Raw genomic sequence first — 22,478 nt, forward strand, 5'->3', positions numbered from 1 at the left:
TGTTTTTGTGAAAGCACTTTGTGAAGCTACTTCTAAAAGGTGCTATATAAATACAATTATGATATTATTATTATTATTATTATTATTATTATTATTATTATATTCTGCCCATGCCCACCTCGGACAGGCAGTAGGAAGAAGAAAAAAAAACATTGCAAATCTCTGCTGCAAATGTCAAATGACCATCATCTGCTGACCAGTTGTGCAGGCAGCATCACACTGTGGCGTTATAAAATTGGGGGGTCCCGCGCATGCGCACATGTCAGAGGAGAGGAGTCGTGGCGCCGTTAGCATCCGGAGCTAACACACTGGGAGCACGGTGCGGAGGAGGAACGCGTCCTGCTGCACACGGGAGGCAGAACAGATAGCAACGACTTCAAACACACAACCCCCCCCCCTCCCCCCAGCTAATCCTTGAGCTAACCATTATCCCTCCGTGCTGTCCGGGACAGGAAGATAACGATAAATACCCCTGCACTGCCACCTCAATTAGCACGACGGCGCAAGACAGATAACGTGTGTGGGGGGCGGGGGGGGGGAGAGAGAGAAACTGCGCTTTTGCCTGGAGAGTCTTCCCTTTTCCCCAGGCGTTGGCCAAAGCATTCGCCTTCGAAACATTGTGAGGAAATTCGTCTCTGCGGGCTCGAGCGACGCCTGCTCCGTCGTGAGGAAAAATGCGGCTGCCGACGAAGAGACTGTGCGCGGCGGAAGGAGACGGCAAGAAGATGGACCAAGCGCCGCCGATCAGGAACCCGTTCGTGCACGTGCTGAAATTCACCCCTCTGGAAAAGGCAAAGGTACGAATGACTTACTGTTTAGTTGTGTGTAGAGTAATGGCACCGTAGAGAGTCTGTCACCGTCGTTTAACTTGGCAGCCCCCCCCCCCCCTCTCTCCACTCCCCACTGATTGCATGCAGCCCAGCAGCTGAGCTAGTGTTAGCTAGCTAGCGTGCTAGCATTAGCTACATACATGTTGCTGTCTGCCTGCACAAGGTTCTAAGAGTCCATTGTTTCTTTTATTTATTTTTTGGGGCAGGCACCAGTCGTGGTATATTCCCCACACACGAGTGTACATTGTGGGGGGGGGGAAACAAAACCAAGACGAGCCACCGAAATGAAATGCAGTTACTTGAGCATGGCCGCCTCTTTGAGGGAGGGCCTAGCTTGTTGCTCCTCCACTGTTACCATAGTTATTGCGGTGTCGTCTCTTCTTCTTTTTTCTTTTTTTTTTAAATCAGCGACGCATGTCTCTGCGGGAACAGTGGCGTTCAGTTTAATACATGGGTGCTGTTCTCTTGCTTCCCTTGCTCAATTTCTTGCATTTTTTTTGGGGGGGGGGGGCTACAATGGTGCGTCCCCTCCTAATTCAGCAGCCAACACGTGTGGATGTGAAGGGAATGGGAAAAATGACAGTCATGTTCAGCGCGCCCCCCCCCCCCCCCCCCATCCCCCATCTGCAGCCCAGATAGACCCTCTTCCCCCCAAACAGCTGTTAAAGTTTAGAATAGACCAGTCACCTGGCTCCATTTTTTTTACAGAGCAGACATGTGGCCCAGTTACCCGCCATTGCCATTCATGATCAGATTGACGGCTTTCAGGGTTACCTGTAAATGGTGTTCACATTGCAAGGCTACTTCCAGCCTGCAGCCATGGGCTTTGTATATGAGCTTCAATTGTCAGAAACTATATAATTGGGATACATTAAAAGACGGGTGTAAAAAGGGTTTTCTTAAGCTGATTGATTGTGCACTCGTGCCAAATGTTGCAATATGAGATTTGCATTGTGCACAGGTGTAGGAAACCTACGCCCATGTTATGCTGCGTTCCAGTTTACCTCGGAAGTCGGGTAATGATTTTTTTCCGACTCACAGGGACGTTCCATTTGCAATTTCCGACTCGGAGGAAGTAATCCCGAGTTCCGAGATCATACTGGAACGATAAACCCGACTCCAGACATCAGAGGTAAACTGGAACGCAACATTAGACCCATGTCTGACTTTGGAAACACATGTGGGCCCTTGTAGTTCGCCTCATTTGACCTTAGAGAACGGCTTACATAGTTAAGTAAGTGTGTCTGAATTAACCCTGAGCCATGAGCTGGCAAGAATCTGCACAATGATGAGTATCCTGGCTGGTTCATACTTCAGAGACGTGATGATTTGCGACAGCTGTTTTCCCATTTTGTGTGGCTCAAGAAGGGTTAAGATATGTCCCTGCTGAATGCTATATACTACTTTAAATTGTGTGGTACATTCTTACCTGGATAAAAAGACAAAGAGGTTGCAGGCCACTGATTGATATCCAGCGGTAAATATATTATTACCTACGAGAACAAAGCGGTAAAGCATGTTCCTTTCTTGGCAATTGGCTATTACCTGCCACAATGGTTACAGTCTAGATTACAACATAGCATGCACTGTGTTTGTATTAGTAAACAGCGTGGAACTGGGACACAGCTGTGAGGTATTTTCAGTAGCAGACTTCAGTATAATGGGAGAACCTCAGTTTTGTGAATGCGACTGATCTGGCATAGCAGGTATGAGAGACTATCTTGTTACAAAAGTATTAATGTGACCAAGGAGCGCTTCACACATATTTTCTTTCCACCTGGCATTTCTGAAGGTGGTTGATTTTTTTTCTAACAAAACAAAGTCAACAGGGCAATAAATGGAGCTCATTTCTTTAGGCTAATCCCACAACCTACTGCTCATTTCATAACCTTGTGCTTATATGTGCAGAATGTTTAACTTTGACCATTGGGTCAAAAGTAGATGGTGAGATCCCTCATTTTAATATACAATGACATGGTGTTGACATGTATAAATGTGTTTAAACATTACATAACAGAAGTCATAGTAGCCAGGCACTTAAAACCAGTTTCTTGTATACACTTGAGTGCTGAACTAAAAGTGGGTCATGGAACGATGGAAAATGGTTTCCTTTTTGTTCTGTTTTATCTAGGAACAACAGCATGTTAAACACTGGTCGTGCTTTCACATCCACAGCGACATGAGATTTTGCATTGTGTTAGACCATTGACTGTAAATGTAGGTTGAAGGCCTGGAAGCTCACCGGCTGTAACTTATGCCCAAAACATTGGTTTATCCGGGGAGAAATGCAGAAACTCATTAGTAGGCTCCACTGTAATTCAGTAGCATGACCCTTGAATCCACATAAAGATTTGCTTGCAATTTTGCACATTGATGATCTAATTAATTGATCTACAGAGACTGGCGTAGTCAATAACTGGAAATATTTTGCAGTGTTTTTGCTGGTTATTTGCAAGTATCGAAAAAGCATTCCCATCCTTAAATTACCGTAAACCCTAAAAGTGTTTAAGGGAAAGCTTCTAATGTTAATTTAATTTCCAGTTTAGCTTTAACAAGCCTAATTTACATTCCTGTGTGGTTAATTGAGGAAACCCAATAAAGACCTAAATCTGGTTTCATCCTGCCAAGCAACAATGAGTCAATAGCTTATTCCCACAGCATATAGATCAGTTCTTCTGTGGATTGGCCTCTGAATTGTGCTTCTGACTACAAGAGTAGTTATATTCACCAGAGAGATTTTGAAGGGGCTGTTTTTCTCAGTTTAACGTCCTTGCTTTAAAAGGTTCGATAACTTTGAGTCAAATGTCAGGGAAGTGAAGTATCGCCTCCCGTTGAGCCTAGGGGTTGTAGTTCAAGTAAAGCCTATAAGATCTCCACTATAAACTTGTCTTTCCTGCACAGATTTTTGTCTACAAAACACTAATGTATGATCTGCTTATTACTTTTTTATTGACCATAATAGAGATTTTTTCCGTTGTGCTATTACTGTTTTTGCTTTCAAAATTTGTCATTTTTTTTAAGTATTAGATTTGTCTACATGTCCACTTACACACAGAACAACCTTACCAATAAGTTGTTACGGTGCTTCAAACGCACTGCTGCAGTTTCTCATTGTTCAGGCTTACAACTCTGTGCAACATCTGCACTTTGAAAAACAGGAAGCTCATATGTGTCTACTATCAATAAAAGAGCTGCAGGCTCTCTTTTGGTTTTGCATGTTTTGCTTTATTTAGCACAATGGTCTTTTTAAGTAAGTAATTGGTCGAGAAGGTTAAACCCTGAGGTTAAGCATGCTTTGTTACCATGGGTGTTTGTTTGTCACTGAACACAGCACACATAGACCTATAGATATGATTACACTTTATAGTAACAGTTAAAGTAAAGAAGTGGCTATTGGCTGCATGATGGGCCACGCTCTTTGAAAAGCATTGCTGACGGTGGGTCAACAGTGGTTTCAGAATTAACGCCGCCATTGAACCCAACATTTAGCTGCACATCAAACAAGCAGTCTTGTATTATCATTCTAGGGTCGCAATTCAGCAGGATAGAGAACTTAACAACAGACCTGTAACATCTGGTTCACAGTTGACTCCAGTAGTTGCTCTGCATGCGTAGAGCTGGCTTCATTTCAGCACATCCTGTTTTAGTGTAGCCTGTGAGTTTGATTGAGTCCATTCTGTACATTATTTACAATATATTTTCAATGTTAGCCCTACGTTGGCAGCTACTGTACAAAGGTAAGTAACCTCTCTGCTTTTGCGGCTTTGCCTGTATTTCAATTCTAGGTGACATTCATGCATTCTCATGCGTTGGTTCTGAATAAATCTTTTAACAGATGCATTATCCAAAGGCTCTCAAACATTCATGGGGAGACCTGTTTTATTATAGAAAAAAAATGTGTACCAGTAGTTAGTGCAGTGTTATTTGTTCTTTCTTATGCAAAAGGGCAGCCTCGAATTTGTATAAAATAAGAACTATGTGTGGTAGGAGTACATAACTCATGTATCTTAAGAGGATCTTGGGAAAGTAAATAGTTTGGAGGTCTGTGGAAAGAAACTTGCACCATGTGTTACTGTGAAAACAGTGGTAGCTCTGTTTAATTTCCTCATCACATCCTAATGTTATTTCTCAGGCCAGGGTTATGTTTTGGGGAAAACCAACTACCCTTCAGCCAAACATAAATTAGTTTGGTGCTCATCGTTTGTCGGTAACAAGCAGACTTTCGGTTACATAAAATATAAATTGACTACTGTAAGACAAAAACTGTCTGCAGATAGCGCAGGCAGACTTCATACTCCCCTGTAGTGGTTGTTATCAAGACCAATATTGACAGTAGATAAGCAGTGCTATCAGAGAGTCATAAAAAGTGCTTAAGTAAACAGTCAGCAACCATTTAACTCAAACGATGAAGTTCGAGGTTTAATTTAGAGCTTTCAAGAATGAGGATCATGTCTTATATGAAACATTTACATGATTGTGCTTGTGAAGTCTATAACAAAATATTGAATGTATCCATCTATAGATGTAACACACAGCTTGGCATGTCGTATTGCTGAACTGCTGCTGGTAGCTGTGTACAGAGGCCATGCTGCAGATCTGCTGCCCTTGTATAATGTATAGGACACGTGTATATAAGGGAAAGCCTAGTGCAGCATCTCTATGTGGTAGAAGTTGAACTACACACTCTCTTTCTTTATTTTCTCTTTACAACAGTTAATACTCCATCTCAGCTGTTCATAGACGAAGTCTGTGTTGTTTCCTGAGGTTCTTTGTTTCGCTTTCTTAAAGATGTAACAAAAAGCTTTTGCTTCTTAAAGTGCGACACCTGACTCAAATTCCAAAATGTCATGTTTATTTGTGGAGTTAACTTTAGTTATTTTGGGAAACTTTTTTGTCTTCTTTGTAAAGACATTCCAAAAGCATTAATTGTGAGACTATTACTTAGATATTTTTCTGTCCGACCGTGAGACATATTTTTGTTTAAACAAGACCTTAAATAAAAAGTCAAAGTTGGTATCAATTGCGGTGAGTATATGTGCCCCCCCAAAAACCCCTGTGGATCAAAAACTACACTGTTTTCTGCTATTATTCACGCAATGCAATGATTTAGGAGGTGTTATTGACGAAGCAAAATGATGACTGGCTTGTGTCCAAAAATCTTAATTAACTGCTCACTATTGAGCGACTATTTTACGGTTCAATGCGTGAATGATGGAGTTGTGATGGCTGACAACTGTTGTTTTCATCTGGATTTGTTTCTCTAACCTTTTATTTCTCTTTTACTCAATTTCCTTACAGATTGCATTAATGACAGTCACACTCTTCCCCGTCCGTCTGCTCATAGCTGCATTCATGATGCTTCTGGCTTGGCCTTTTGCATTCCTGGCCTCAGTAGGGCGCTCCGAGACCGTCGTCGAACCCCAGTGCCTCTGGAGGAGGTGGGTGCTCCACATGCAAATGTGTTTCTGTTTGTTAAAAGTTGATGTAGAACGTGTCTACAGTTTGTCCCCATCTACGTTTTTAATGAAAACACATATGATACACAATCTTGTTTCCAGACTGGTGGACATAATTCTGAAGATCATCATGCGGGTCATGTGGTTTGCGGGAGGTTTCCATTGGATTACTGTGAAAGGTCAAAGGGCATTGCCTGCAGAAGCACCCATCCTCACCCTGGCACCCCACTCTTCTTACTTTGATGCCATCCCAGTCACAATGTCAATGGCCTCGATTGTCATGAAGGCTGAGAGCAAGGATATACCTCTCTGGGGCAGTAAGTAACACTTCCTCTATGACTATGACCTATGTTGTATGGGAGGGAACGAATAATATAACGATTCCGATCTGAGCATACTGACAATATTACAAAATCTATTTGACCGCAGGACAGAATCTCTATGCATTGGCTCATTTATTACCAAGACTTTATTACAGCCACATGTGGGTTCCACTGCAGTAATGTGCTCTGAGGCAGGCAAAGGGCAGGCCACAACAACTCTCCTTCGATTTTACTATAGTATCAGCAAATAAGAGAAGATTGCACAATCAACTGCTTAGTGGTAAACCAGAAAATGTTTTCACACATAAAAATACACTTTCTTTGTCGCAGCAGAAGTTATTTCCAAGAGGAAGACCTTCAATTTGTCAGTTCTGTCTCAGCAAGTTTATTCTTAAAGACATGTATGATTCTTGTTTTTTTAACCATCACTTCTATAGTGGTGTTGCTGATGACATTGCCATACTCATTAAACTCCCCATCACACGACAAAACAAATCCGATGTTTTTTGGAAAAGTAATAACTAACAACGTCCTTAAAATCCTCTGGTCTATATATGGATTTAAAATAAACAACAGATTTAAGCTTATCTTATCATACACACTGTAACTTCCAGCAATGAACACAAATCCAGAATTCCAGGACATTACTGACAAAATGGTTTGCTGGCCCAACAGCCCCAATTTTTAACCTGAACCAGAAATGTGTGGAAAGGAAGTTAGTTTCCTAATGTCAGTTAAGTGGAAAACTTGAGGGCTGAAAACCTACCAGTGATGGATCCAACCCAAGCAGCAGGACCTTTAGAAAGCTATCTGCAATTAAGTCCAGTAGGTATTGCTCAGCAGCACATGTGTACACATACCAGTGAAATAGCAGATCCTACTAACCAGCCTGCAAGTTCATTTATGTTTCAAGTTTCCAATTTAAGCATTTGTTCTAATTCCCAGGAAAAGAGTAAGGCCTTGGTTTATGTTATCACAGCCTTCCTTTTGTCCTCCTCTCGTTCTGCCTACCAAGTCAGTAATCAGCCAATTTTCTCTTCAGCTCCTGTCGGAGTAAATATTTCCAAATTACTGCAGACATGCTTGCTTGTATTTCAGGATTGAAAGCAGATTTGAACACAATAACAAACTGATGTTCTTAGGACCATAAACAATAAATATATTTTTATTATGTAAGGATTCATTTTTTTTGATTAGCATTTATCTGCTGGGTCTGCTGACCATTAATGTCTCTGTCCAGTTTTAGCTTGGCTTGTCCCTTTGGCCTTGCAGAAGGAACCAGGCACCGATGCCTGGCTAAGCAAGTGGAATCCAGAATAGGCATTAAGAGCTGATCAGCCACAGTGACGTGTGCAGCGTCTCTCAGGGTACTGGCTAGAGCCATAATCCCTTCCTGTAGGCAGACAGCTCACAGTTGGAATCAGTTTCTTCTGCTCGTGGTCTAACCCTCTCCTTTCTTCATCTTCTGTTATGCTCACTCTCTTCAACTTTTTGTCTCTTTCTTTTATCCTCTCTGCCACAGGGCTCCCAGAAACATTGCTCTTGCTAATATTTCTATGGCTTGATGAAGATGAGATGTAGAGTACAGTCACTTTTCCCTTTTTATTCCATTCTACATTATTTCCTTTGTAGGTCAGCTAATCTAATCAGGCCTCAAATTGCTAGAAAATAGATGCTCTCAATGTTTGACCTGCATATTATACACGATGCAAACATTGACCTGAGTTCTCTTTTAATACTGCATCAACTTTTTGTTCATTACACTATTTTGAGGAGTTTCTCAGTCTGACACAATGAAGTGTCTTTGCTGTGGGAAATGAAATTGACATGTGGTGTCTCTTCAGTGTGAGAACTTTTGCAGTCTCTTTGAAAATGTGGAAGTTTTGCTGTGGTTAGTGGCCAATTGTGTGTGTTTATGTTCTTAGCAGTCATGGTGTGACTAAATGTGTTCCATTGCACATCTCTAGTAAAAAAAAAATGCACAAAGCTTCTCATCTACAGTTCTCATTTAGCTGCATTTTCATGAGCACGTTTAGCGATTGGTGTGGATTTTGTCAGTTGGTGCTCGGCCATTTTTTTTATTGGAGGGTGACTGTATGTGTCAACACCAGTGCTGTCTAAAATCTTGACAGGAGTGTCTTGGTGGTAGTTTCTGAAACTTCTTCCTTCCTTATTTCGAGCCTGAAATAAAAAAAGGAAAACCAGACCCTTTTTTGCATTTGTGATCAACATGTGAGACTCACCTGTCTCATGCAACCAACATTAAGGAAAACATAATAATAATATAGCATGTATACGTTTAGGTTGGCTGTTTAAATCTGCTTCTAATCTCTGCATGAAGAATGAAACAGCTAGTAAACAAGGCCCATAAACTCTATTGGTGTAATAATGATCTGTAAGTATTACTGGATACTGTTATGCGCTCATCAATGGTAGGATATCTTGGAGAACAGGGTTTATTTTTTATTTAGCAGTGGTTCATTGTTTTATAAATGTGACATCAACTCAGGAATCTCTGAGTACAACTAAATTTTTCCACTCTTCACCACTGTTGTGATTGAAGTTAAGTGCTTTGTTAAAGGACGCGGTCTGAGTGGTTGTTGATGTAAAGAGGAGCTTTGCTCTTTTCCTGGCTGGTATTTCTTAGCCAATACAGTAAAGTGTTTGTGCAACTGAACTTATCAGATAACCTAATAGTTAGGATCTAAATAGTTAGTGTAGAAATATTTTAGTGTGTGTGTGTGTGTGTGTGTGTGTGTGTGTGTGTGTGTGTGTGTGTGTGTGTGTGTGTGTGTGTGTGTGTGTGTGTGTGTGTGTGTGTGTGTGTGTGTGTGTGTGTGTGTGTGTGTGTGTGTGTGTGTGTGTGTGTGTGTGTGTGTGTGTGTGTGTGTGGATCTGACTGGGTTCAAATTATTGTTTAACATCTGTCATTCAATTCTAACTGGAATTTGCATTTTTTGTTTCAAGCTTTGATCAAGTTCATCAGGCCAGTGTTCGTGTCACGGTCAGACCAGGACTCCAGAAAGAAGACTGTGGAGGAAATCAAACGCAGAGCCCGCTCTGGAGGGGAATGGCCTCCGGTAAGTGATTGGAAGCCTCTCACACACACACACGCACACGCACACACAAGTTGTTTGCGAAAGAGAGGACAGAAATCATGTAAGAAACACCGAAGCCATAAATTCCCTGTAGATATATTTGATGTACTTGTGTAAACACCATACACAAAGCTTTTTATGTAAAATATGTACAAAACCAGGTTTCCACCCGTTTTATTTCCAAATGTGGAGATTGCTGAAAAAGTCTATGCAACACTTACTGTTTCATATTCATTTTTTTTCTGTCAATATGCAAACCATTCCCCTCTCTTTCCTACAGATAATGATTTTTCCAGAGGGAACGTGCACCAATAGATCCTGCCTAATCACCTTTAAGCCAGGTAACTCGTCTACTGTCTCTTCTCTCCTCATTCAGCAATTTTTGTGGAATTATGATTTGAAAGTTAATTACCTAAGTTCCCCTTTTAACCGTAATTTTCCATAAAATGAAGATCTCTAGTATACACATGAAATGGGTATGAACTAGTTTGTTTTTTTTACGTTTAGCCAATGGTGAATTTTAATTATTGGATGTCAAGTCGGGATTCATTTTTCTCAACCCACTTTATTGTTTATACAGACGTGTCAAATTAAAATAAATCATTCTTGTCTTATTTACTCTCATAGGGGCCTTCATCCCAGCTGTACCTGTGCAGCCTGTGGTGATTCGTTACCCTAATAAACTGGTAAGATTGTTTTAGGACATGTTGGCAACACATTTCAATGGCACACCTATTTGAGAAATATCTGATTCACATTTTTGTTTTTTTTATATAACAAGTTAAATAATCTGTTTAGTAATCTGTTGGTTATTGACCATTTGTAATATTAAGTAGATGGGGATTAGAATGTGTGTGACTCCCAATCTTACTTATTCACAGGTTAACTGTTTGACAAATTACAGATGTGATCAGTCCCACTCGGGTTTCCTTTAGACATCAATTACTGGCCCAACATCTGCTCATTGATAACCTTCAGCAGTCTTGTGTACTCTGGTCTTACTTTGGCGGGTAGTGATCTCTGATCTCCTCTCTTTTTGCCTCTCTTGCTTTATTCGCTGATATCTGCTGCTGTTAAACTCCCATTGATACAAACCAAGACTTTCAGAGCACTATGATTATTATAAAGCGGTTATCTAAGCTGTATCAACATACCAGAGGTGCAACTGATGGAAATTAATGTATTTTAATTTCAGTCTGTTTAATACTTTATTGTCATTTTGTGTTCTTAACAGGACACAATCACATGGACATGGCAAGGACCTGGAGCGTAAGTCCACAATTTCTTCATTTCAAATATGAAATTAACATGTGCTGTTCATCAGATTAGGCTTGATGTTAAGACAGTAGATAAATGAAACCTTGTACAATGTCAAATATTCAACTTAAAGAAAAGAAACTTGCAAACATTTAGTATTATTACTCTTAGAAGACTGTCATGTTTGATTCGGCTTCCATCATTATGGTGTTTCTCTAGAAGCCTTTGTCTTTCTTCCTAATATCTTCCTAAATGTCTAAAACACACACATAATTTGCTCCATTCTCTTTGTGTCTGTATATGTTTATTGTTGTTGATGGTGTCCTTTTATTGTCCAGGTTTGAAATCTTGTGGCTGACACTCTGCCAGCTGCATAACGAGTTTGTGATTGAAGTAAGCATAAACGCATCTCTCCACACTGCATGCATTAATGTGAATATCGATCATGTCCTGTTTACCCATGATGATCTCTGCAAATGAATTCCAAATGAACAAAAGAATGGCGGGCATTTATTGTAATTAAGTCTATTCTATATTTCTTGAATACATTGCGCTTTATATGTATGCCCCCATCTCTTTACCTCAGCAGTAGTCTCATATTTTCCTTATTCCTGTGTTTATTAATTTGTAGTTTAGAAAACCATTACACATACATTTCTTCTCACTCCACAGTTTCTTCCCATCTACACACCCTCAGAGGAGGAAAAAAGGAACCCTGCTCTGTTTGCTATTAATGTGAGACGCATCATGGCAAAGTAAGTTGAATGTGTTGTTTGTGTAGGCAGTTCATCCTTTGAATATATAACAGACAAGTCTTTTGAGTTATTTATTGATACCTGATTTATTTTATTAACAATATAGCAAGTAATTCAGCATAGAAAACTGTACACCCCTATCGATATCAATAAAATGTTGCATGATTCAAAATTGTACCATCTTAAAGTTGGGTCCCTGTTCTTGCGTATAATTAATTATTATTAACTGTTAAAACACTGAAAATACAATTCCCAAAAGACAACCTTGGTTAAAAAAAAAAGTGAGTACACTGATGATGAGCAATCAAAGCCACTTGTATTGCAAAGATTATAAAAAATACCACTACACATTACAGGTTTCTCTTTTTTGGTCTGGGTTGTTTCTAATGCAGCATTGGCTCGACAAGGAATTGTCTCAACAAGTAGGAAACCAGATTGTGAGATCTTATGAACACAGTTGCACCATTAGTTAGGGTGTTGAGAAGGAGTCGGTCACAGCGGCTGTCCTTGAAAATTAAAGCTATGCACAATTTACTATTTACCCAACCTAGCAGTGAAAAACATGAGCGAGTGCTTCTGACTTGGCACAAAGATTATCTGTGGTGTTTCGGTGACTGCTCAGACAGTGTGAAGGACATCGCATGAAATCACCATTCAAGAATAAAAGAGTTCTTGCAAAACTGCATAACACATGGTAGAGAAGCTGGATGATTATCGGCTGCAAATTCTTTGGCTGGATTAAACAAAAATAAATTTGATCCAATGGGGTCCAGCATGTTTGGTGTGGATCTGACCAGGACTGCAACAGTCATCGTGTTGATATGGGGCTGCATGAGTGCAAAAGTTGAAGGGGAGTTTACATTTATAGATGACACTATGAATATAAATTGAATACACAAATACTAAATAAATAAATGACTCCCAGTCGCAAGGAGCTTGGCAGGAGAAACATTTTCCACCATGACAACGATCCCAGACACAAAAAAAAACATTTTAATAACAAAGAGAGAACTATGATCTAAACAACTGTGTCCCTGACTTGATTCCAAGAATGTGTTTTAAAGGAGAAAGTTAATCAGAGAAAGCAAAGATCAGATGAAAGTAATCATCTGTGAATGATGGCAGAACATCCCTCCACAGATTTGTGCAAAACCAAAATATAAAAATAATAATGTAATCTCACAATTGAATAGGTGTGCTGACTTTTGTTTCAGTTGGCAGTTTAAAATGGTCTATTTAGTATATTTTTTCTTTTCTTATTTTCATATAAATTGTCTACATTCTTCTTGAGCTTTGGCTGCATATTGTTAAAATTAACATTTTAGGGATACTGACCAAAGGTGTGCTCAGTTTTGTCATAAATATTGTATGTTACTTTTGTCTCATCATGATGTTATTTTAATTCCCTTCATATTAGTGTTACATGTGTGGTTACAAACATTATCCTGCTTTTAAGTACGACACCTGAACCATTATTCACACACCGCAGTAAGTGATAATTTGGCACTTGTCTACCACGCTACCTTACTTTCATGTAAAACTATACTTATTAACTGTGTTCTCATACACCCCCGCACTCTGTGTCTCACTGCTGTGAGCCTGGGATGGGAAACTTGATGCAGATGGACATGAATTTCGTCATATCGATCACTATCATTTTGCACAGAGTGATTATTTATTGTCTCCTCTGTGCTATCTTCAGAGCCCTGGGTGTACCCATCACCGACTATTCATTTGAAGACTGCCAGCTGGCCATGGCAGAAGGCCAACTCAGACTGCCAGTCGACACCTGTCTGCTGGAGTTTGCCAAGCTCGTCAGGAGACTGGGGTGAGTCACTTAAACCTTGCAATGCAACGGACCAATCAATGAGGACCATAAGTGAGGGGCACAAGGGCGAGACAGGCAAAATACTCCCAGAATGCTGCGAGCACCCAGATGAAATATCTGGCAGGGAGTACCTTGTGTCTACTGGCTGGTCAGCTGCCTGCACAGAATGGGATCTGAAGGGGGGATACTGTGATCTTCTCCACACATGATACAGTTTCCTCTGGAACGTTCAAATAAGCAACTGGCAAAAGCATGGTGTATTACACATCTGTCTTCTCCCTCCCAGGTCTAATATTGGAGGTGGCAGTAACAAGGAACACTGTCATTGGGGAAAAAAGGGGGGTCTGGATAGAAAACTGTGTGCGGGGAAATGTAAATAGATATGGACCATGTCATACAAATATTTGTAAAATTATGTAGCCAAAGAAAATACAGGTTTAAAAAGTTGATACAAGCAAAAAAAAAAAAAAAGAACAACGTTGCCTTTTGCTGTTCTGATTGTATTGTTTTATTGGTTTTTCTCCTTGTTCACACTGTTAACATAAAGTTTCCTCCCCTCACTCGTCCAGGCTGAAACCACGGAACGCAGAGAAGGTTCTGCAGGAGTACGGGAACAGAGCCAGGAAGCTGGAGGGGCAGAAGCTGGGCTTGGACGACTTTGCCCAGTTCCTCGATGTCCCAGTTTCAGACATGTTGCTTGACATGTTCGCTCTTTTTGACGAGGTAAAGACTGAGGAGATCTTTTCACCCGTTACCTTGACGGCGCTCTTGTCTTCCTCGGTGGCCAGAACCGAATAACAGGCACTGTGGTTTGCTTCATATTGACTCTTGCATTACATTATATTTGCATTCACTGCATTCTAATCACAGCACTTTGCTTTACATCTGCTTTTTCATTCGGGGATGCAGCTCAGCACACACAGACAGTCAAGGTTTTATTGCAGCAATATAATACTTAAATGACAGTTCACTCCTCTAATATAAGTAATTGGTCTTGCTCACATGCTCCGTTTTCATCTCTCCCTGTTTTCTCTCACTTTTCCAGCATGACGATAACTCTATGGATATCAGAGAGTACGTGATAGCCTTATCTGTTGTATGCAGACCTGCCAAAACTCTGGAAACTATGAAATTAGCCTTCAAGGTATGTTCCGTTTCAAGCTTCACACTTCTCTAATCGCCAGGCAGTGTGTTTTCTGTGTTTGCTTCCGGTAAGCGTGACTTCATTGTGTTGGTTTTTCTTTTGCAAGCAGAGGTTATCATTGCATCTGAGTCACTACCGTGTTTTAATTTGAATTGTTTTATGTAATTCTAATAGTTGAGCAAGTTCTGCTACGCTAATGCTCTCAAATCTACTGAGAACAGATTGATTATTCATAATAGCTCCTATTATTTAAGGGCCTTCATTTCAAGACTGATTTCCCTGGCATTTAATCTCAAAACCCTGTCAGAGTGACATGCCAAAAGTCAAAGTCAAAAAGATGACATTTTTTTCACATGTTATCCTCTCCAGATGTTTGAGGCAGACGAGGATGGGGCCATCACAGAGATGGAGTTGGCAGTTATACTGAAGACAGCTCTAGGAGTGACTCACCTCGGCGTGTCGTGTCTATTTACTGCCATCGACTGTGATGACACGGGGAAGCTTACATTTGGTAAGAGAACAAATAAAATAAACCATCCCAGATCATTGATTGACCTAAATATCTTATTTGAATGAATCTTAGTTTCATCTTTGCTTTGTCATTGTCTTTTTTTTTCTGTCCTGTTCCGCCCTCTCATGTGATGCAGTAGATTCCAGAAACAAGGCCACTTCAGTGAAATCGGTTTCTGGGCACTTTTTTAAAATTCTGTTTCTCTGTCTCTGGTGCCCTCTTGTGGTCTTTTCCACAGACAAGTTCAGAAGCTTTGCAGAGCAGCACCCCGACTTTGCCGAGGATTACCTGCACACAGAAAACACAGGCCTCCACAGCGGCCCCTGCCACGGTCACCGGACAACGCCCAGCATGTCTTCCCTGAACCCGCGAGGCACTGCCACCACCAAAACGTCTAACGGTATCTGCCCAGACTTTAGCCCCAATGACCACCATGGCACAATAGATGGACTCCTCAAGAAACACAACTAAAATGGTGTAAAATGCTGTGGGAGAAATCATACTCCTCTCCTGGCGAGAGGGTGTTGTCTATGGGGCAAAGGGTTGTTAGTTACTTGTTAGTTAGTAACACGTCTGAATAGTAAGGGACTTCATTTCAGTAACCACAGCGACAAAAAGGAAGAAGTTTACCTTACCCCCTTTTTTTATTGGTATTGTTTCCTTGAGGTTTTTTGAGGATGTGTTCAGCCTGGCAACAGTTTATTTTGTTATAAATTTTTTCTTTCTTTTTTTCATAACAAGGATCGTTAAAATGCCAAACACTGGTTGTTTCATTTATAATGCTTGAATACTTGAAGGGCAAGCACTTGTGAAAATTCCTGGGGCAAATGATTTTTTTTTTGTTCTTCTTCTCCCTCTAACATGTGTATGACTTTGCATGTTGTTAACGAGAGGGAAGCAAGACAAAAGGAAAAAAAATAGCCCTAGTGAGTGAAGTGATCTAACTTTTTAGTGAAATCAGTGTTGGATTCTCTTTTCATTTTGTAATTTCTTTTCATTAATGGTAGCTGCCTTTTTTTTAAGTGCAAAATGCATGAGGTCATGTTATTTTGAGCACGATTGAGGATTATTTATTTTAAGAAGGGGGGCCTGAGGGTGCCAGTGACAATAGTTTGACCACTACAAGTGTCCAGCTTAAGTGGCCACATTTGAGGTGAACTCAGGTCTCTGCATGTTGGTGGTCATATTTGCTATGAGCCTGTTATAAACATACATACATATATATATATATATATATATATATATATATATATATATATATATATATATATATATATATATATATATATATATATATGTGTGTGTGTATATATATATATATATATGTGTGTGTATATATATATACAATGATATATTTAGCTCAGGGTTCAGTGACAAAAATGAAAAGTTAAACTTGTATGATGTCATCATTTTTGATGCTCACTGCATGTTTTGTTTTTTTGTTTTTTTGTTTTTTTGTTATGCCCAGTCACACAACATTCACATAAATGCCCCTGATGTTTTCTCTTTCAGGTTGGCAGATTCAAGTGTCTTTTCTTTTTTTTTATTACACAATATGGACCAAAAATGTTTTGGGGTGATTTGATGTCACCTGTTATATTTGAACTGTCCTTTTTTCAGTCGGTGTTGAAATGGCTTTAAAGGACAAAATCACAGTGCGTGTGTGACCGTTGAAAGCACATTCCGTTTAGTGGCTAAGTTGGGGTTTTTCCAAAGGCAAGGTCCAATACAACGTCCCTTTTCTTCATTACACTGGTGTACAGTACAAGATAATTGTGCTGCGTTTCAAAGCACACAATTCCTCCGTCGTTCTGAAATCCCCACCGTTCCAGTCGGTTGTGATAACTAATCATTGCGCCCCGAGTTACTTGTACAGTAAATGTGACCTTCTTGCTATATTTGTGATGTGCATGTTCTTCACTTAACAGATGCTTGTTTTTAAAAGCGATCCGAGCACCTTTGCTGTTTAATCACATTTAAGGGACCAGCCTGAAGTTGAGAAATATCCACCTGTATGAATATTTATGCCTCAAAGGTTTTATTGTAAATGATGGGTTCATTTGGCATGAAAAGATTTGTCACAAATATGACTTAATGACTTCTCAGTAAACTGACATTATTTATAATCATTCGACTGGTGGACCTCTCGTATACAGTTGAATTATAATGAAGGATGTCAAATCAGTAGGGGAACTGCTCATTTGTGGTCTTAAAATGATTGATTCTAAAAGTTACCTTGATTCACACTGGGGAAAATGTATTCAGACAAAAACTCCTCCCTGATATTTTTAAATTGTACATACAATACTTTATATCATGCCATTTTATAGGAAAATTACTGAAGGGAATTACTTCTCCTGGGCAGATGAAATGCAACAGATTAAAAACTGTTTGCAGCCGGTTGTAGTTGGGATTTTATTTCCTTTTTGTTATTTTTAAGTCATGTCAGTGAGCATCGCGTTCTCATCACGTTCAAGACCATGTGTACTGTACATGTATCCCTGTTATGGCTTTCAGTGAAGCAATATTTCCCATCTCTCTCTAGCCTTCTCAAGATATGTATGCTTTTGAAGAGTTCTGATATGTATTTTGAATATTCCAAATGCTGGACATTTTGTGAATTTTTGATATACGTACATATGAATGATTTTTATTTCCACTGCCATGACAGAGATCTGTGATCTCCTCTCCTCTGCAGATTGTATCGATGGTGAAAAATTGAGCCACATTTTTTTTCCTTCCTTTGTATAATACTGCAATTGTTTTGTGCTGTATACCTCCTACACAGTGTAAAGTTTTCTTGTTGTAATATTATTATTATTATTATTGCTGAGTTGACTGCTTAGAATCAAAATGCAGATTTCATATGGAAACCGATAGCCTTGAATCTATGGAATTTTTATGCTTAAAAAACAGAATGTATAGACAATCCTGTCACAATCAGAAGCTTCTCAAAGCGCTACTCCAGTGGACATTTTCCTAAAAAGTCACGGTTCTCAAATGTTCTTTTTATCCCGACGTTTTTTTCTTTTTTATTATTAGAGGCGTGCAGGTTGACCTCGGCAAAGTGTGAGTGTTAATGTGCGTCAGGCCTTGAGGTGATGTCTGCCGCCACATGACGGGCCGCGTCGCACAAACACTCAGAATGAACTTACAGATATAAATTAACATTTGATATGTTCAATCACAATCTTTTAGTATGGCCCCTGTTCTACTTTGTCCTTTTAAACGGTATGTGTTTGTGCTTGCACTTTAGATAATTCTTTATTTTATTTCTTAAAGAAATTGCCACCTGCTTTAAAGCATGTTTGTGGGTTACAGTATTGTTGCTCACTTCAATTAATATGAATAGTTATTGCATTCATGTATTTGCTTCGGCAATGGGAGCTTAGAAGTAATTGGGGATTCAAATAATGGAAGCTGTCCCGTATCCCCCTTTTCTTTTTTTTACTGTAACACCTGCTTCGTTTCAGGATTGTGGAAAGTTAGTAGTTTGAAAATGACTTTGTAAACGTGTAGAACTTGGCGACATTGTGCAGATTCAAACAGCTAAAAAAATGGAATGGATAAGTATTTTATGTACTCTTAGGTGATGTGAGTTTTTACAACAGGATGTTAATTTTACAATTCACCCTGTAGGTTTAAGGGAAACCCCGCTGTTTTTGTACATAGGTGGCGAATCTGATTGTGAATTACGACTGACACATGACACAATGATATGAATTGATAATGTACTGAGCCACAGTAACCCCTCATGCAGTTTTTTTTCATTAATTTATTTTATTTAAACAGAACATTCAATTTATAGGTCTAAAGGATGATACTTCATCTGCAAGTCAAATATATTCACAGTTTTGTTTCAAACAATTCCGCACTTCAGGGTTCTATGAAAAAATACTGGGTCAACGTCTTTTCACACTTGTTTTAGTTCCCTTCATTTAAAATACCTCAGTAGAGGAGAATCTCTGCTTCGACTTGACATCAGTCTGAGAAAATGTAAAACGGCAAGAGATAATGCTGTACTTATGCTACTGCTGCCTGCTTACCACAGTTTGTCCTGCAGTGAGCCTAAGACGAAAGACTTGTGTACTCTGACTGAGCGATATTGTCTTTCTGATGGCTTATTGCACGTGGACCCAAGAAACTGTACTCTCGTTCTTCCTCTGTAGCTTTACTCCCTGTCCTTTTTTGTCTATACTCTACAGGTTTTATTTTATCAATGCATTTTGATGATGAAGAGTCATTACTGCAAGCTACTTTGAATTTGTCTGTTCAGGACTGCTATGATATTACTTGTTAATGTGACTCTTGGATTGAATTAAAAACAAACATTAACGCACAGTTGTACCACTGTCACAATGGCAATTATTTGTGTGGGTTATTGTGAAAGTGTTGTATGTGAAGCTCTACCACAGTAGTACAAGATAGCATAACCATGCAATTTTTTCATAGCATGGTTATTTTACTTCATGTTGGTATTTGATCTACTTAATTCCCCATATACAGTATACCTTATATATAACATTTCCTTCCTTACTCGTGTACTACATTGCCTAAATGTCGCTCCCTTGAGGACACACGGTGAACGGGCAGTCCTCTATAGGTTTCCTCAGAGGGTTATGACCCAATATATTGTATTTTGTTGAGATTTTTCATCAATATTAGTGGATGGAACTGTCAATACATTTAAATGGGCCATCATCAAAGTTTCCTTTTACTCGGCCCTGTATTTGCTTTCATTGATTACAGGCTGATGTCTGTAGACACCCTGTCCATCAGTGGCTTGCTGGAGGCAGTTGTGTGGATTGGGTCGAATTTGACAACTTCCCGTTATTTCTAACTGAAAGTGTGTTTTGATTTTGCTTCCCTGGTTATCTTGTGTTGAAAGACGCTTTCGCATGCAGGATTCGACGAAGGCAACGTTTTTTCTTTTTTTTTTACTTGTCCGTTACCTCAGCGGTTCCTGGATGGATTGGCACACCAACGTCTTTACACGCACACATCGTGGCTCCCAGACCTTAAATGTTGCGACAGCTATCGGTTATGTTGCCGTGACATTTGATAGAGGCGTTAATGTCACCGGTGTGGTGAATTGTAACTTTGACGACCCCATTTCTATTCCTCAGTTATGACCGCGCCTGTGCATCTAGTGACATTCCCGTTATCCTCATTGGTGCTTTACACCAACTTGTGCTAATTAGCAACGGTTACCATGCTAACACTCCCTTGAACACGGCAAACACGCTGCACATATTAACACATTTCAATTGTAGCATTTAGCTCTAAGCACTGCTGTGGAACAGTTTTTTGTTTGTTTTTTTTTCTTTTAATCAAAACCTATTTTCTCTTGCAGGTTCTTATCGTATGTGACATTTTCATGTATTAATGAAAGAGACTTCATCAAGAGACCCCACTGTGTTTCCCAGCAGGTAAAAGGGGTGTTGTGTGTTTTGGGGGGCACATTTCTAATTGTCTAGACTCAGTGGTCGTGGTCATGACTCAGTATGCAAAGAATTTGTCCTCATTCTTCTTTTGTGTATTTTTTCCCTCTCTCCACATGAGTAATAGCACAAAGCAGATGGGAGGAAAGTGTGGTTCTACATTGTTTCTCACTATATTTTTGTCACTACTTATATTTCCCCTCCTCGGCCCTGTCCTTCGCCCTCTTTCCCCTCTGCTGCTCCCTCCTCCTGCTTCTCTCCCTCCTCCTACTCCTCCTCCTCCTCCTCTCCGGGTCTCAGCTGTTGCATTTATGAAAACAAGACACTCGATAATGTTCACCTCATCGTTGTCCGAGCTCCGTCAGGAACCTCGTACATCCAGCACGACTTGCATTGACCCAACGATTTCTGATAGGTGGCCGGAGGCTTGATGGATGATTGCACTTTATAGGTGTGTGCACCGCGGCGGCGGCAGTGTTAGTGTTGGGGATTAGTGGCCCGATTGATCATTATGACTGGCTTGCAAACAATCTGCTGTCGTTTTGGACGTGACGGTCATAGATCTGTCCGTGGGGAGCGGACTGATTGGGTTATTTGACGCCCTGGCCCTGTTTTGGTTGAGTTTGAAATGGGAGAGGTCTGCGTGTCAGGACTGATTGTGTCTAGGCCTGTTGGACATTCACAGGTAATCAGATTTCTGCCAATGAACAGGGTGGGTATAGGTAGGTGGGTCTACTGGGGAGCCAGAAGACAGGAACAGAGAAGGGGCAACTGGTTGAGGGGATATCATATAAGAAATTCATATTATGATATAGTGTAACATTACAAAATGTATTTGCCAAAGCTCAAAACATTTTTTTTTAAATTAAATTGAGAGGATTTCTTTGTCTGTGCTCTTGTCTCTGGTTTGAGGTGGGAACAATGAGAAAAGTTTCGGTCCCTTACTCCCGCGAACCAATCAGGATTTAGCAGTATTTGAGTCGTAATCGGATTGTTGGGTCGTTTGCTTGAAAACTGAGACGTCAGTTTACCAGGCAAGAGCAGAGGAATAGAAAAAGGGAAACTGGTTGAGGGGCTTTTTATTTAATTTATTTTACTATCATTATTTCATAAGAATATGAACAAGTAGTCGTCTTTAACGCAGGATTTAGTGAAGACATATTTAAAACTTAAAAATAAACCAAATGAACATAAGCTTTTGGATGTTGGATTATAAATTCAGTATATAAGTAAAGTTAAGTTAGGGTATAGATATAGATAGATGAATAGATATAGATGTCTTATCTGGTGCATTTTCACATATCAGCAATTTCAACTTTTTCTAAATGTTATGAATATGAATCCACAATCAAGTGAGCGTTCTGGACAACGTCAAGCGTCCGCCACAGCAGACATGTCTTCCGGCCAAGAAAGAAAACGTGCTTAACATTTTGTAGAGTTTATCTTTGAATAAGGCATCTGGATCAGCCGGGTGATGGGGACGCTGAAGGTGACCCTCTGGAAAACTAATTTAGAAAAAAACTTTATAGAGGCATAAATATCTCAGTGTATCTCAATGTTGTTCTTGATTTCCTTCTTTTTGTTGATACCACATGGGAAGAAGAGGCATCTAGAGAAAAAAAAAATGCTTACATCAGGTAAGAAAATATGTAATGACAGGAAAGAGAGAGAGAGAGAGAGAGAGAGAGAGAGGAGCAGAAGCTCGGATGAGGAGGGAGGGGGGGAGGAGAGTGATGGTGATGTGGAGGGGGGAGGGGGGAGGGGGGTGTTGTTGATTGTTTCTCATATTTGAAGAGTGGTCCCGCGGACAGATCTCCATACCACGCCACAGGGCA

At 40.0% G+C, this 22,478-nt stretch overlaps 1 protein-coding gene and 1 long non-coding RNA gene across 2 annotated transcripts in view; one reads left to right on the plus strand and one right to left on the minus strand.

Moving 5' to 3' along the window:
* Positions 1 to 1,286, minus strand: part of LOC118294095 — a 100,174-nt gene extending 98,888 nt beyond the window's left edge. Inside the window, exon 1 of the long non-coding RNA XR_004787991.2 lies at positions 813 to 1,286. This is a non-coding gene — a long non-coding RNA (uncharacterized LOC118294095). The remainder of the gene's footprint in view (positions 1 to 812) is intronic.
* Positions 281 to 16,489, plus strand: LOC118293078 (lysophosphatidylcholine acyltransferase 1). Its single transcript, XM_035621608.2, has 14 exons — positions 281 to 797; positions 6,129 to 6,268; positions 6,389 to 6,603; positions 9,577 to 9,689; positions 9,988 to 10,048; positions 10,335 to 10,393; positions 10,942 to 10,976; positions 11,303 to 11,357; positions 11,637 to 11,719; positions 13,422 to 13,547; positions 14,117 to 14,270; positions 14,593 to 14,691; positions 15,061 to 15,202; positions 15,441 to 16,489. Exons 1-14 carry the CDS (start codon positions 675 to 677, stop codon positions 15,671 to 15,673), a joined length of 1,638 nt encoding a protein of 545 aa, XP_035477501.1. The 5' UTR covers positions 281 to 674; the 3' UTR covers positions 15,674 to 16,489.
* The last annotated feature ends 5,989 nt before the right edge of the window (positions 16,490 to 22,478 follow it).

The sequence above is a fragment of the Scophthalmus maximus genome, chromosome 1 (assembly GCF_022379125.1).
Source record: "Scophthalmus maximus strain ysfricsl-2021 chromosome 1, ASM2237912v1, whole genome shotgun sequence".
Lineage (NCBI taxonomy): Eukaryota > Metazoa > Chordata > Actinopteri > Pleuronectiformes > Scophthalmidae > Scophthalmus > Scophthalmus maximus.

Bases quoted from the DNA above. Each gene is read 5' to 3' on its own strand.
- LOC118293078 (XM_035621608.2), top strand. From the start codon at position 675: ATGCGGCTGCCGACGAAGAGACTGTGCGCGGCGGAAGGAGACGGCAAG. The intron at 10,049-10,334 runs GTAACTCGTCTA...TTACTCTCATAG, and splicing joins CCTAATCACCTTTAAGCCAG to GGGCCTTCATCCCAGCTGTA. The intron at 13,548-14,116 runs GTGAGTCACTTA...TCACTCGTCCAG, and splicing joins AAGCTCGTCAGGAGACTGGG to GCTGAAACCACGGAACGCAG.